At 51.9% G+C, this 15,618-nt stretch overlaps 2 protein-coding genes across 8 annotated transcripts in view; one reads left to right on the top strand and one right to left on the bottom strand.

Annotated features, from left to right (window-relative positions):
* Positions 1-5,404: 5,404 nt before the first annotated feature.
* LOC147574196 (uncharacterized) lies at positions 5,405-13,191 on the bottom strand. 7 transcript variants are annotated; one of them, XR_015243995.1, is made up of 5 exons: positions 12,789-13,081; positions 10,908-11,003; positions 9,973-10,083; positions 9,657-9,831; positions 5,405-5,650 (listed from the first exon to the last, which is right to left on the bottom strand). XR_015243995.1 is itself a non-coding variant. In XM_086686619.1 (5 exons), exons 1-5 carry the CDS (start codon positions 13,070-13,072, stop codon positions 5,506-5,508), a joined length of 729 nt encoding a protein of 242 aa, XP_086542745.1. In that variant the 5' UTR covers positions 13,073-13,081; the 3' UTR covers positions 5,405-5,505. The 7 variants fall into 7 exon arrangements, 2 of the variants coding, with proteins under 2 accessions (XP_086542745.1, XP_086542746.1); XM_086686619.1 differs by having other exon boundaries at positions 9,739-9,831; XR_015243997.1 differs by lacking the exons at positions 9,973-10,083; positions 12,789-13,081 and adding an exon at positions 13,088-13,191.
* Positions 13,118-15,618, top strand: part of ASIC2 (acid sensing ion channel subunit 2) — a 1,013,600-nt gene continuing 1,011,099 nt past the window's right edge. The window contains exon 1 of the mRNA XM_086686618.1: positions 13,118-14,075. Within this exon, the coding sequence (XP_086542744.1) occupies positions 13,521-14,075 (555 nt within the window). The 5' untranslated portion in view covers positions 13,118-13,520. The remainder of the gene's footprint in view (positions 14,076-15,618) is intronic.

Genomic DNA, 15,618 nt, shown 5'->3' with positions numbered 1-15,618 from the left:
CAACTGGCATACAATAAGTGTCTGTCTTGAGTAACATTGGCTATTCCTGGGGAGAGTCCCAGAAGGATTTAATGTCAGCTGCAGCACTGAGATGGGAACCTTCACACAAATTCCATTCTAGGTCCCCAGCATATACCTGGCTCCATCACACATCTCTTCCCTTGTGCCAAATGTGTATACAGCAGTCTTATTCATCCACCTTAAGCTCTGTGGGTGACAGAGCAAATCTTGATTCCTCTTTCAGTCCTTCCTGACATTTATTGCTGTGACCTGACTCACAGAACATGCTTTGCTATGGTCAGTAAAATCAACAGCTGCCTTAGACGTGGTTGGCAATTTGCTTTTGGAGTTTGGTTGGCAGGTATTGTAGAGATATGTGGATGTAGGAGTCATTTATTAAGAAAGAAGGCGGGGCTGGTGGATGTAGGGAGTGCTGGTGGATGAATGGGCTCAGGAAGTTCAAGGACAACTGGCCTTGTTGGGGGATGATCCTCACTCCTCAAATCTCACACACACAAAAAAAATACACTTGACAGGAAGAAGGAGCAGAAGTCTTCAGGTCTTCAGCCTTGGGAAGACCAAAGGCTCTTCTCTGGGGACAGAAGCTGGAAGAGTGTTTATTCACAGCTCTGCTCAGGGGGTAGGTCTGCAAGGGACCATGGGAGTCCTCCGGCCTCTCTGTTTCCCCAAAGAGGAAACAGATCCAGCAAAACATATCTGCCAAAGCTGCACCAGAGCTCAAGGGGATACATCTTATTGAGTATTATATCTTCACAGTCTAGTGTAGAGCTTGACACACCAGAGATGCTTAATAGGGGGCAAGTGACCTGATCAGAGTGTCCCCGCCCATCTCAGGGGAAAGGCCCTGAACCCCAGCTGGGAGAGTCCTCTCCTTGTCCAAGGGCCCTAGCTGGACTCCAGCGTATGGCTATTACACCTGCACTGCTCGTCTGCCCTCACATTCAAGCCCTGGGTCGTGACTGCACACCCGCCATTTTGCATGGGGATAGGTTGGGGTATGGGGGCCAGAGAAAGATCACAAGCCCACAGGGGTGGCTTCATGTCACCTAGCTCCCTTATTGACAACAGCAGTAATGATAATGATGGCGCTTATAATGGCAGCTATAGTTACTGGGCTTTTCTTAGACACTCATTAGTGCTTCACACATTTTAACTCCTCACATTCTCCCTACAAGGCAGGTGCTTTCACACTATCCCCATTTTACAGATGAGCAAACCAAGGTTTAGACAAGGTACATAGCGTGCTTCACATAACAGAGCTAGCATGCGGTGGATCCAGCCGTCTGGCACCAGCACCTGAAGCCTGGACCACAGCCCTCACGGCCTCATTAGGTGCACCGGCAGCAGTGTGATTCAGTGACCCTGAACTCTTACCAGAAGCGCATCCCCACACTTGATGTGGGCTCATGGGCAATTTACATACCTCCTGAAGCCTCAGTCTCCTTGTCTGTAAAATGGGCAAAAAACCTCGCAGATGGAACGAGAGTTTGGCTCTCAGTACATGCCAATTCCCTTCCCTCCATGAAAATGCAGTCTGCACAGAGAACTTCGGGACATTTCGATGCCACATGCCCTGCTATCCCATAATCCAGAGCTCTCTCTGCAGTATGCACAGACCCTTGCCTTGGTCACACCCTGGGAACAACTGTTGGTTTGCACACGGGTGCCTGTACACAGAGGGCAAGGAGAGACCTAGGAAAGAGGCAGACCTCTCCAGGTTGGTAGGTGGCAGTTTTAATAAGCAAGGGAACTTACTAACCAGGCTCGTCTTAGGCATCAAGAGATGAGTAGACTTCCATACCTAACCTGCCATTATCTCAAATGTTTATGCAGAGGCCTTAATTAGATTCGGTTACGTATACCATTTAGATGTCTCAACAGCACCTTACTCTCAAGGCTGCGTCCTTGAAAGCAGCTCCCATCATAGGAATGGTGGGCAGAGCATGACTTCCAAGGACAGAGGAGGGAGTGAGGAGCTTTTGATTGCCTGGGACCAGTTCGCTGGTCAACTGTGGGGGGGGGGGGGGTCACGTTCCCTTGATCACCTCCTCCAACAACAGGAAAATGATGTCTCTTCCTTCCTGGTGTTCTCCAGATTGTTTTATCAAAGCGCCCAGACCAAAATTAGCAGTCCTTAAATCCATGCTGAATTGAATGCATAATCAGACACAGAAAGAGGAGACGTGTATACATATGTATATGTTTATATTTATATATACACAGAGAGAGTGAAAAGACACCTCCATCTCACTCCTTCTACAAAAGATCTTGAAAATCTGCCTCCGGTGGCTCTTCAGTGGCCTTCTGGATAACACATGGGTACACACAGGGGCTGAAGAGACCTCCGCGGTATCACCCCCTGGCCAGGTTCTGGACCTTCTTCCAGCCTCCACCTCCCGCCCATCGTTCCTTGCCTCTCTCTCTCCAGCCCTCACTGGTTTTCTTTTCCCTGGAGCCTGCTCCTCTTGTCATGGTCAGTGGACTCTGCCCGGCTTCACTGTGTCCTAGCTCTGTGACATGTCTGCAGAGGATGCTTGCTTAGAATGATGGCAGAGTGGAAAGGACAGAAAATCTGGAGTCAGGGAGCCAGGATGTGAGCCCCAGATGCTCCTACTGTCTTCTCAATGTCCTCCAACTCTCAGAGCCTCAGTTTCCTCTTTCATGCCACAGAGACCACGACCCCTCTTCTGCTCATGGAAATCATGTAAGATAAAGCCTGCTGGACACGTCACATCTAGTGTGGTATTGATACAAATTATTATTAGTGCCTCAGCAGGGAGACACAAAGCTCCATGAGAGAAGGGACTGTGCCTTTCATGACTTCCTTATTCCCCTGTGGTGCCTGCCACTGGGTTGCCTGCGTGAACATGTATGTAATGAATTTATAGTCGAACGTGTATAAACGCAAGAAAAAGATGAACGTGATTATAACAACAATGCCTTGCTCCTTTTTTCTCAATCCTGCCTTTTCTCTTTCTTATTCTCATTTCATTACTTTTATTTCTCATTGCTTTATGACAGAGGTAAAGGAGTAAATTGACTTAAAATGAATGCCGGAGATACAGAAAAGTCATCCCACGCAAAGGGGTACACAGATGAGGCACACTCCGATCCATACACACTGAGCCACTTCTTAGAAGATGTGGGGATGGGTGAAGAGAGAGGGGAGCAGGGGGGAGGGAGGACTGATATAAGAAGGTGGGTGGATGGGCGAGGGAGGGTTCATGAGGGTTCAAGGAGGTTGTAATAAGCAAGTTGAATAGGTAGGAATAAAATATCACCTCCGCCAACCACTTGTTCCCAAAGATCAGAATCAGTTCTAGGGGTGCTTGAGTGGCTCAGTTGGTCAAGCACCTGATTCTTGGTTTTGGCTCAGGTCATGGTCTCACAACTTGTGATTTCCAGCCCCTCATGGGCTCTGTGCTGTCAGCACAGCTTGGGATTCTCTCTCTCTCCCTCCTTCTCTGCCCTGCCCCTGCTCATGCTCCCTCTCTCAAAAATAAATAAACATTAAAAAAAGAAAAAAAGAAGCAGTTCTAACCAGTAGTGGGAGGAAGTTCCCCTTGGAAGCAGGGCAGGACTAACCCTTAGGCACTGGTGGGCTTTCCCTGGCATTCCTGTTGCCACTAGCTCACCTATGGCCAAGGTGGTGCCCATAAAATTTTTGTTGAAAGCCTGTCTATAGCTGATTGACTATATTTGTCTTCATGCGTGAAACAGTTGGCTCTGGGGGGTGAGAGACAGAGAAAACAGCGATGGGTTCTTTCTCCTACTTCTATCCCAGGGGAAAGAGGAGCAGAGGCAGACTCAAAGAGGAAGGCGCATAAAGACGGACACACGCAAAAAAGAATATTTAGAGAAGGCAAACATAATACAGAGGTTGGACAGGGAGCGGTAGGGTCAGGGGACTTTCACGCCCCGTGGAGAAGGGAAATGACAACATTAAATCAGGAGCCAGCGCCTCAGGGCGCGGGTACCTCGTTTTACGCATGGGATAGATTTGAAGCACACCTGCTTTGTTCGAGATGGGACTTCTGTGTCTTTAAACAGAGGGACTGGAGAGGTCGGGTGTGGTCCTGGAGCCCCTCCTGAGCCTACCTGGAGCCTTAGGCGACTAAGGGGCTACAGGTATATGTGTCTCATTGAAAGCAAACAAGAGAAAGAAGCCATTGATTCTGTACTAAGGGGGTGAGTGCTCATATTACAAACTAATTTTTGGCTATCAAAAAACTGATTGAGGGTAAGGAAGAGTTTGGAGGTCCTCTTGCGATTGTCTCCCTAATTTTACATCAGCGAGCATTTATTAAACACCTACTGTTTAAGTTATTTCTTTATGACATCATTATCCCATCAGATTAGGAAAGTGGAGAAAAGCTGTATGGGAAATGTCAAGGTCAGCTGCCTTTGGTCAGGGGGAGTGAAAATGGAACGGCCCTTTTATGGGGTAGGTAAGCAGTACTCCATTCACACCTGACCTCAGCTTCCACCAGCACCCATTTTTTTGCTAGACCGCGAAGAGAGGAGAACCTTGTCAACAGCCTCTGAGTTAGGATTTTCCATCAAATACCCCAGCTGAGGTTCTCCGGGCACCTGGCCGCCTGCTGGTGCCACTCGGGTCTTCCTCAGTGCCGTGGACGGGGCTGGGGGGTAAGAGAGGCCCCTCACCACCCTCAGGAACTGGTTTCAGGACAAGGCCCAGGTTTCTCAGGGTCGGAAGAGGGTCCCCATTCCTGCATCTCAGACAAGCAGCCTCAACCTTGAGGCTAAGGGAATTCTTACATCACAGAGCACCTCCTGGGTCTCTCATGCGGGGGTCCAGCTTCCAACAAGCCGGGCAGGGTCTCTGCCCCCGGAGGGTAGGGTGTGGGTGGAGTAGGGCCTCCTATTCCAGTAGGGGTAATAGATAATGCACAAGGAGGGGAGATGAATTTCAAAAAGTGACTAGTGCTGAGAAGAAAAGGAAACAAGTGATGGGTTAGCGAGTGGGGTGGAGGGTGGAGAGAGGGAGGCCAGCCAAGACCCTCTGTGAGCAGGTGACACATGAGAAGAAGCCAGCCATGGGGGAAACCTGTCCGGGCCGAGGGAAATGCCAAGTGCAAAACTCTGGAAAATAGCTTGGCGTGCCTCATAGATAGGAGGAGCTCCTGGAACCTGGCTGGTTCGGGTGGGGTCCCCATACTGCCCTCTGTAATCTCATAAAGGAAAGAGAGCCTTCCAGGCCCCACCCCTAGGGATTCTGATTCAGTGAGGGCGTAGGGTGTGGAGAGAGGATGGAACAGACACCTGCATGTTTAACATATGATTTGGATTCACCTGACCCTGTCATCGCAGCGCTCTAACAGATGGTGACATGGGGTTAATGACCAGAATCCCAGATTCGAACTCATTTTTATCCCATTAACAAGGTATTTATGATTTGGTCAAGGATTGTGTCAAATTGCAGTGGCATAGAAAGCTGGTGCAGGAAGAGGCCTCAGCAATAATTTAGCACAAACAAGGAAACGGCGCAGAGATGTTACATGGCTTTCCAAAGGCTGTGCAGCAAGTTATATCCGTTCCGGGGCTCAGATCAATGGGCAGCTGAACCCTAAAAGTCCTCTCTGTGTGGACTGGTTTCTGTAGTTTTCTCCTGGAAGGCAAAAATAAAACAACTATAAATAAGATCTCAATAAGTCACACATTAAATGCCTTTACTGATTGTCCCTCCCTGGTGACAGATTATTTGCTTTATGACAAATTATTTGCTAAGCATATGCTGAGGTAACAAAACCAGATGGGATTAGCTGCTGTATAAGGTGTTTATTTAAAAACCAGCTTGGGGCGCCTGGGTGGCTAGGTTGGTTAAGCGGCTGATTTCAGCTCAGGTCATGATCTCTCGGTCCATGAGTTCGAGCCCCGCGTTGGGCTCTGTGCTGACAGCTCAGAGCCTGGAGCCTGTCTCAGATTCTGTGTCTCCCTCTCTCTGACCCTCCCGTTCATGCTCTGTCTCTCTCTGTCTCAAAAATAAATAAAAAGTTTAAAAAAAATTAAAAAAAAAATAAAAACCAGCCAACAACAGGAAACACTTTGATTTACAATAGTTGATCTTCAACCTTTTTTCTTCTTTTTAAAAAGTGTTTATTTATTTTGAGAGAGGGAGAGAGAGAGAGAGGGAGGAGGGAGAGTACAAGCAGGGGGGCGACAAAGAGAGAGAGGGAGAGGGAGAATCCCAAGCAGCCTTCACACTGGCATGGGGCTCGAACTCACAAACCGTGAGATCATGACCTGAGCTGAAATCAAGAGTCGGATGCTTTACTGACTGAGTCACTCAGGCACCCCATAAATGTTTATTATTTATTTTTGAGAGGGAGATACAGAGAGCACATGAGAGTGGGGGGTGGGCAGAGAGAGAGGGAGACAGAGCCAGAGGATCCAAAGCGGGCTCTGAGCTGAAAGCAGCAGCAAGCCCTGGGCGGGGCTGAAACTCACAAACTGCGAGATCCTGAACCCAACTGATATTGAATGCTTACCGGACTGAGCCATCCAGGCGCCCCTTTAACCTTTCTTTAGGTCAATGAGAGGTCAGGAGAAAAAGTTGTATATTGACGATATAGTAATGTATATTACTCAATGACAATATCGACTCCAATAGTAACGTAATGTACTAAGAAGTAGTAATGAAGTAACAATGCCACCTGTATATTAGAAAAGGATGTCTTTTTTTTTAATTAGGGAGTTATTGTGACAGTAGCATGTATCTAGCATATGTTAAATAGCAAATTAGCATCCGAGGTCATTGTAGGTCTCAGCTTCCTGACTCTCCTACCTGTCACCACTTGCTTGAGATGGCAGGCTGCCCTCTGTGCCCTCACCTTCCCTGGGCAGCAGGCTCTGGGTTCTGGGCAGACCTCAGATCCCCCAGGGTTGGAAGAGGGTCCCCCCGGCTTGTTGCTTCTCAGAAAAGCAGAATCAGTGTCAGAGAACATGAATTCATCCAAGCTTTCATGTATTCATAAGCGAATAAATTTACCAGAGCAAAAATCGCGGCACATTGTCTAAGTAGGGAGTTAAATTGCCTGATTTGCAAATGAATTTATCTGGAAATTTCCTTAATGTTTAGCCAGACACTTAATATTTTGCTTTCATCAAAAAGACCACAAATTAGGGCAGAGCCTGAAAGTTTGGGCCACATGGCCCTAATCTAAATCCAGTCCCCTTTGCCCCCATACATACCCACAGGGCCAAGGGGATAAGTGTTGTAAATCTGATTGAAGAGGAAGATGTTTAACCAATAGAATACCACAAAAACACTTTTAAGGATCCTGGAATATATGATGTTCATGCATAAGCCATACTGCGAATTGCAAATGAGTCTTACCTAATAAAAAGGGCCCTTAAGAAGAGCTGTGTAGAAACATTTTATTCACGGTCAGGTTGAATTGCTATATACGCCCATTTCCTTACATATACAAGGAATCATGGACAGATTGGCAAGTGCAGGTGTCTGACGACTTAAGATCAATTCGCTTATGTGGGAGGGGCAATAGTGGACCTTTCCAGTGCCTCCCCAGGGCTCCCTGCTCAGCCTCACAATATGTCACAGGATGGTCACTCCAGACCTGTCCCTGTTCTCCTCCCACACATCAGTAAACTGGGCCCGTTACATTGATGATATAACGTTAACATGGGAAGACTTGTCTCTGCTGCGGGACATCCTGCAGACTTTGTTTCGAGGGAGACGATGGCTGGTGAACCCACAGAAATTCGAGGCTCAGGCACCAGTGTAAAGTTTTGGTGAGTCACCTGGTCAGATAAGCCCCATGTTGTCTCAGAAGCTGTGGTTGGTGAGGTGCAAGCCCATCCTACCCCTAGGAACACGAGGGAGGTACAAACCTTTGCAGGCATTTGGGGGTTTTGGAGGACTTTCGTTCCCCACCTGGCACAGTACCTCCATCCCTTATGCTGCCGGGTAAAGAAAGGGCAGGCGTGGACATAGGGTAAGGGAACGCAAAAATACTAATGAAGCCGATTAAAGCCTGGGCATCTCCCAAGCAGGGCTACCTTCTGAGTTAGACGTGTCTGTGACTGCAGAAGGTGGGGGTCGCGCACTGTGGCGGAGAGGACAGAAGGAGAAAATACCCCTAGGATTTTGGTCTTGGCTCTGGAAGGGGCAAGAAACTGACATGGCCCCATAGAGCACCAGCTCCTGGCAGTGCACAGCGCGCTCCTCCAGGTGGAGCCTCTCACCAAGGAACAGCATATCCTGGTAAGCGCTCCGCTTTTCTATCAGGGGATGGGCTGAGAACGTGTACCATCCACTCACTTCCACCACGGCTCAAGCCCCCATTGTGACCAAAGGGTCATGCCTATTTGCAGCAGAGGGGCACTCTGTCCACCAGCCTACTGTTTCTAGAAATGCAGGGGCTCCTAGGTCCTGTAGAATGTGGAGCGCCTCTCCGTTCTCATGGTGGCCCCTATGGTCTATGGGGAGGGGGTGGGGGAAATTCCTGCTGATGCCTGGAAACAGAAAGGAACCATGGCAGCCAGTAGGCTGAATTCAGAGGGGTTTGGCTTGTGATTATTCATGAGTCCTGGCCACTAGCTCTTCGCACTGACAGTGGACTATTCTAAAGGGATTAGCTCTATGGCTTGGACAATGGGAAGCTGAGAGGCGGATGATCATGAGTAAGCCTTCATGTCTCAGAAAAGGTGGAAAAGACATTTGGGTTCACCTGCAATCCTGTGTTCCACGTCCTAGCTCGGACACCCGTGGCAATCAGGAAACTGATTCCCTACTCTTAGCAAGTGCCCCGTCAGTTGATACAGCTGAATTAGGTGCCTAGGAAGAGTGGCCGCTGTTGTGCCGGGGCAGGCTGGCATATTACCAAGGATGCTGGATTGCCCTTGAAATACAGTGACTTGGTTAACTACATGTTCTGTGTGTTCTCCAACGCCCCGGGTTGGGGCATCTGGTTGGCTCAGTTGGTAGAGTGTGCGGTTCTTGATATTAGAGTCATGAGTCTTGATATTAGAGACATGAAAGTCATGAAACCCTCCCATTGGGTATAGAGATTACTTAAAAATAAAAATCTTAAATAAACAAACAATACCCAGGGCAACTGCCAAAGGGGTCTGGAGTCAACCTCAGGAATTCCCATCTGGTGAGAGATGGGAAAATTGATTATATTGGCCCCCTCCTTCTGAGTGAGGATTCTAAATATGCCCGGTTTGTGTGGACACTTGGCATTACTCAAGCTTTTCCTTATCACCACGTAAACCAGGCCGCCACCATTAGAGGATTAGAGAAGCTGAGTACCACGTATGGATACGCATGCCATATAAACAGTGATCAGGGGTCACATTCCGAGACTGGGCAAAAGAACATGACATTGAGTGGAAGTTTCACCTCTCCTCACACCTGCACGCAGCAGGCTTAGTGGAAAGGAAAAAAAGAGTACTAAAGCAGAAGCCTAAATTACTAACCAGTAAAACCACTGTGGCCAGGCAGACTAAAGTGCTATCCCAGGCTTTAATGCATTTGAATCATCCGCCAATAGGGTCTGTTGTTCTATATGCTACAACGGGGACCCCTACTGAGACACTCCATGCCATTAGGCGCGGAAGTTTCTGGAAATAGCCATTGCCCAGACTCTTACCATGGATCGATGTGCTATACTGCTGAAAACACCAAGCCCCCATCATGCATCATCTACTGGAATTTGCAGTTAGACATCTCACCAGGATGGGTGAATTACTTTGCATCTCTCTGTGGGGGGAGGGGGAATCGCTCCAATCTCCCTGAGGATCTGGCTGTCCTGCTGCAGGCTGAACCTGTTGAAAATGCCATACATGGAATGGTACATGCACCAATGAGAGAGGGGAGAAGGTGGGGGTCTTGGTCTGGCCCACCCCCCAGTGCATCTCCTCACACCCAAGAGTGCTGCCTCCCCGGCTAACATGTATGGAAAATACAACAAGGCTACGTTCCTAAAGCTGGCAAGCTCCCTCTCCTCAAGGCCAGGTGCACACGCTCTGTTTTCCACTGCTACAATCATTTGGCTCGTCTTTGTCTCCCCCATTGGCCTAGAAGACAGCACACACAGAAGCCCTTACTGAATTCACCCGGCAAGGCCTGTCTTTACCGAACACTGACGTGTCTAATGGGAAAAGCTGTCCTCCAAAGTAAGATGGCCTTGGATGTTATGACTGCCTTGCAAGGAGGCACCTGTGCCATTATCCCAACAGAATGTTGTGTGTTCATACCTGGTGAGTCTGCTGATGTACCATCTTTTTTAAATCACGCGAGGACACAAGGGAACATCCTGAGTGATCTGATCCCAAACCTACAGGTTTTAATAAATCAGTGGTTCAGACGATGGGGCTCTTCATGGAGAATATTGTTTGGGGGAGAATGATCTTAATCTGTATTCTCTTGACTGTGCCTAGGCTGTTGCTATGGTAGCTGTCTCAGGGAGGCTGAAGAGCTGCCCCAAATGAGCCACCGTGAAGCAGCAAGGGGTTTCCCCTTGCTGACCCCTCAGGCACGCAGTGGAGGAGGGGGGCATGTGAGATTAGAAGAGCCGGTCAAGAGGGGTGGAATGTTGAAGGAGGTGATCGAGAGGACGAGACCGCTGGTTAACCCCGAGCTTGACCCAGGGCAGTCGGAGGCTCCTCAGTCCCTCTTGAAATGTGCATTCTGCGTGCCTTCCCCACGCTGCCCAAGGACACAGCTTTGCAGAGCAAGGTGTTGTTGAGAACATCTGGGTGGCACATGTGACTGAGGCCAGTTAAGGCCTCTACATAAACATTTAATGTTCTAGCAAGCAGGCATGGAAATCGACACTTCTTGTGGTGCCCAAGACAAGCCTTGTTAGTTCAGTTCCCGGCTTATGTAACCCGCCACCTACCCATCTGGAGAGGTCTGCTTCTTTCTTGGTCTCTCCTTGCCGTCTGTGTCCAGGGGCCAGATTGCAAACCAACACCACCTCTGCCCCCATTGAATCCTGAATTGTCAAGGGTAAGAAATGTGTTGGATTCCTCCTCATTTCCCCCAAACCAATACAGGGTGTGGTGCAGATGGAGTTCAACACACTTGTTAACCAAACTGATGAGCCAAGATTAGATTCATGGGGGAAGTCTTCCTGTAGGAGGAGGGACTTGAGCTAAAAAATGGACAACAGGGATTGATTGGCCTGGTGGGGAGGAGGGATAGGGCTGCTTTCTGTATGTGGAAGGAGGAAGTGGTTCATAGTGTGTGTGTAATTTGGGAAGTGGGATAGAAATGCTTGCCCCTTCCTACGTTTGGGAGGGAGTGTTTGGATTTGCTTTTTGAGCCTGTGTTTTGGAGGCAAGCATGCCTGAGTTCAAGGCCCAGCTCTGGAACTTATTAGCTGTGTAACTTGGTGGGGGCATCTTCTGTGAGTCTCAGTTTCTCATCTGTATACTGGAGGTGATATTGCAGCATATACCTGCCACGGCGGTTGGAAGGGTTAAGTGAGATAAGACACGCTCACACAGGTCTTGACATATGACAGGTTCTTAATTTTGGCACCCTTGTTTTGAAGACCCTCTGCCTGTCTAGGCAGGGGTCTGGGACCTCGGAGGTGGCACACGGATGAGGTTGGGTACCCTCTGGCATTTGTGCTTCCTTGCGATGCTTCCGCCCCGTAAGCTCCCAGGATCAATACATCAGTAATTCAATGCCACATGCTTATTGCCTCAGAGAGCATACGGATTCTGTTCTGTTTGGGTCTGGTTTAGGGCAGATGAGATGGAGAAATATTTTGAAGTAGATACAATCCAGGAGGGACATTCCCTAGGCTGCCTTCTTCTCAAACGCCTTCCAAGCAGTATTTAAGCTTGGCGTGCCCTGGGGACACCAGGTTGGCTCAACAAGGCGCCTCCATGTGGCTCTGCCCCAGCTTGGCTGTGTGCACTGGGTTGGCCACTGGAACTTTCTGTTCCTTTCCTCCTGATGAGGATTTAGCATCCCTGACTCCATAGGTTCCAACCAATTTGATCCCTGGCGCGGGGCAAGCCACACCCACCTCCTAGCAGGGGCTGACTTCCAGTGGATTTTCAGGAAAAGGAGGTAGGCTGCTCAAACCCCAGTCCTATGCTCCCCACCTCTATCTCCAGCTGTGATTCCATCTGGCAAATCCGGGGCCAGAACACACACAGCCCAAAGGGGGCCAGCCAGCCCTACCTGGAACCCCAGCTGTCTTTCTTTTGCAGATACAGAACCTCGGGACAGCACAGCGGCTCTGTGGGGTGGGGGCTACTTGTTGCTCCTTATCCGGGTCTCCGGAGGGGCTTCCTCGCTCCCTGGAATGTCCCCCTCCCGCCGGCCGGTGGCAGAGGCACTGTGGTTTCTGGGTTGCTTCTTACCTTCTCCACATTCAGCATCTCCCCTCTGAGGGCCCCGGGCTGAGTGTGACCCGGGAGCAGAATCCGAGCAAAGGAATTCTGCCTCCACCCCCACACCTGGCTCTCCGGAGTTTATCCAGTGCCTCCCTGCCATCTATCTACGGGAAGGGGTGTCACGTCCTCACTCCACCTTCGGCTAAGGCCGCCCCCCCCCCCCCCCCGCCACTAGCTCCTCCCAAAACGGCCAAAAAGAAACTTTCGCGGGGTTTCCCCTCCCCCCGGCCTCTCGCCCCCGTGCCTCCCTGCCCCCCCGCCCCGTCTCCCCCGCCTCCCCCGCCTCCCCCACCTCGCAGCCCGGGATAGGGGGCGGCGGGGGAGGGGAGGAGGCCGGCTCGCTCGGCGGCCTCTGGGTCTCGCCTTACTTCCGGGAGGCGGGGGAGAGGCGAGGCCCGTGGAGCCCCCGCGTCCTGCCGGCCTCCGGGTCCGCGCCTGTCCGCGGTGGCGCGCTGCCCCCTCTCCGGGGCGCTGGCCGCGGCCCGCTGGCATTTGGAATTCCGCCCGAAAGAGGGGGCCCGGAGGAGGAGGCGGCGAGGAGGGCCGGCGGCCGGCGGCGAGAAGCGGAATCCGGGGTCCGGAGCGGCGCGGCGGCGGCTCGGGAGGCTCGCGCTGCGCCCGCCCGCAGTGCATCAGCGTGGCCGCGCGACATCCCCGGGATGCTCACCGCGGGGCATTATGCGCTACCTAACAGGCTCCGGGCTGCCGAGCGACTTGTTTGAAGCATTTTCTCCCTCGCTCTCGCTTTTAATCTTGTCTCTAGTGGCGTGTGTAGGGGGGAGGACTTTATTTCCATTGGCTAAGCTCTCCCTTCCCACCCACATCTCTTCCACATCACCTTGGTGTCTCCCTAAATAAAACCAGCCCTCCTTATCGCCTGGAAAAAATCAGGAGCTAGAGTTTGAATGGGTTTATATAAACACTCACCCCTGGCAGCGTGCGGCTGGGCTCCCAGGATAAACTCCAGGCGTCTGGCCTGATGCTTGCCTTGCCGTGTTCTCTCCCTTGAACGTCAAGGTTTAAGCAGAGCCCGAGGACTGGGAACTCTTCTCCGAAATTGGATCAACCTGAAGCCAGTTGCGGAACTGCACAGGGTCCCCATGGACCTCAAGGAGAGCCCCAGCGAGGGCAGCCTGCAGCCCTCTAGCATCCACATCTTCGCCAACACCTCCACCCTCCACGGCATCCGCCACATCTTCGTGTATGGGCCGATGACCATCCGGCGTGTGCTCTGGGCCGTGGCCTTCGTGGGCTCCCTGGGCCTGCTGCTGGTGGAGAGCTCCGAGAGAGTGTCCTACTACCTCTCCTACCAGCACGTCACCAAGGTGGATGAGGTGGTGGCCCAAAGCCTGGTCTTCCCAGCCGTGACCCTCTGCAACCTCAACGGCTTCCGGTTCTCCAGGCTGACCACCAATGACCTGTACCACGCCGGGGAGCTGCTGGCCCTGCTCGACGTCAACCTGCAGATCCCGGACCCGCACCTGGCAGACCCCACGGTCCTGGAGGCCCTGCGGCAGAAGGCCAACTTCAAACACTACAAACCCAAGCAGTTCAGCATGCTGGAGTTCCTGCATCGCGTGGGCCACGACCTGAAGGATATGATGCTCTACTGCAAGTTCAAAGGGCAGGAGTGCGGCCACCAGGACTTCACCACCGTGAGTACTTGGCTTTCAGCTCACTTTTGCGCATGGTTCTCTTGAGAAGTGCCACGCTGGGGTCTCCGCGTTCCCCGGAGCAGGAGAGAGCGTGGTGCCTGAGTCGAAGGCCAGGAGGGTAGTTGGCCAGAGTTGTTGGAACTGGTTGGAGCGGTGTGCCTGCCAGGATGGGGCAGTGTGGTCTGGTCGGGCGTGGAGGGCGAGCAGGGGGTCTGCGGTGGGGGATCGCTTCCCCAGATGTGCTGAGCTGGCTTCCTCCCAACTAGAGGGAGGAGGCCTGAGCTGTCCGCTGTCCGGGGCACTTGGTCGCTGAGCTGTGTGATTGGAACAGCTTGTCATTGACGAGGTGGCATTTTTCCCCCCTCTCTGTCTCTTTCTCTGCTCGGAAGTGGCATCAGGCACTGCATCCTGTGGGCTGGGCTGGAGCTGAAGCTGCCAGAGAAGGGGGTGTGGGGCCCCAGACAGCCTGGGTGGTATCAGTGGCTTTGGGAGCTTGCTGGAGCAGGTGATGCTCACAGGGGTGGAAGTCCTGTGCTTCCTTTTCTTGCGTGGATTCCGAGCTCCGTGTGGGGAGAGGAGAGTCGGGGGCGGGGGACCCCCCGGTCTCCATCTGGTCTGCTGGCAGGTCGGAAGCAAAGAGATGTCCAGGGTGCTTGGGCCCAAGAGGAGCGTGTAAGTGGAGGCCTGTGTGTAGGAGGACGGTCAGGGAGATGCCTGTGAGGGCGAAGCGGTCCAGGCTGGCTTGTCTGGGAGCTTCGGCTTGAAACTCAAAGGCTCGGGCTGCTGCCTGTGCAGTCGCTTAACAACGTGGATGCCAGAGGAGTGGTGTGGGGAGGGGGCGAGCAGCTGTGGGATTGGAAAGCCTGGAGGAGGAGTGTGGAGCTGAGTAAAGAGGAAAGGCGGAGGGGGATGTGGCTCACGTTCAGGATGGGGCTTCCTGGAGGGGCAGAGAAAGGATGGGAGGAGAGCTGTCGCTGCCAGGGTTCTCCGTTTGCCCAGTTAGTGGGCTGCTAGGCATAACTTGGCATAAGGGGGTGAGACTGCAGCTACACATGCCTCCTTGCTTCCAGGCGGGTGTGGAGCCTCAGGGGCTGTGGGACCCTCCAGAAGCCCAGGGTGGCTGCTTCTCCCATAGCTGCCTTAGGGAGAAGCCTGAGCTTTTGAGTCTCCGAGCCTTGAGCCAAATTGCAGTGGTAGGTTCTGGATGACAGGTGCAGCAGTTGCAAAGGAACTGGATGGGCTCTGTCACCAGCACTTGTCCGGGGCCCTCTGCCTAATTAAGACATGCCCCACCTTGCTGGTAGTGCACCCATTCTCCACCCGCTCTCAGGTCCACTGCCTGCTGGCCTCTTGCTCTGAGTTTCTGCCATAACCAGTTAATGCCATAACCAGTTTCTGTCTGCAGCCTCTGTGCTTGCAGTTAGCTGTCTGTGATTCTGGAAAAGCCCACAGTGCCGGGGGTGGGGGGCATCCCATAGAGCTCTGTTTCCTGGGGGAGCTGTTTTGACCATCCGTTTCAAACACTGTGAGGAAGAGCACAGCA

Source organism: Puma concolor, chromosome E1, assembly GCF_028749965.1.
Source record: "Puma concolor isolate L17-30 chromosome E1, mPumCon1.1.hap2, whole genome shotgun sequence".
Taxonomy (NCBI): domain Eukaryota; kingdom Metazoa; phylum Chordata; class Mammalia; order Carnivora; family Felidae; genus Puma; species Puma concolor.
The sequence above is the reverse complement of the archived record's forward strand: the minus strand, read 5'-3'. Positions and strand labels throughout refer to the sequence as shown.

Bases quoted from the DNA above. Each gene is read 5' to 3' on its own strand.
- LOC147574196 (XM_086686619.1), bottom strand. From the start codon at position 13,072: ATGTCGCGCGGCCACGCTGATGCACTGCGGGCGGGCGCAGCGCGAGCC. The intron at 10,084-10,907 runs GTAGGTGGCGGG...GCTGTCTTCTAG, and splicing joins AAGCAGACCTCTCCAGATGG to GCCAATGGGGGAGACAAAGA. The intron at 9,832-9,972 runs GTATTTTCCATA...CATTTTCAACAG, and splicing joins TTTAGGAACGTAGCCTTGTT to GTTCAGCCTGCAGCAGGACA.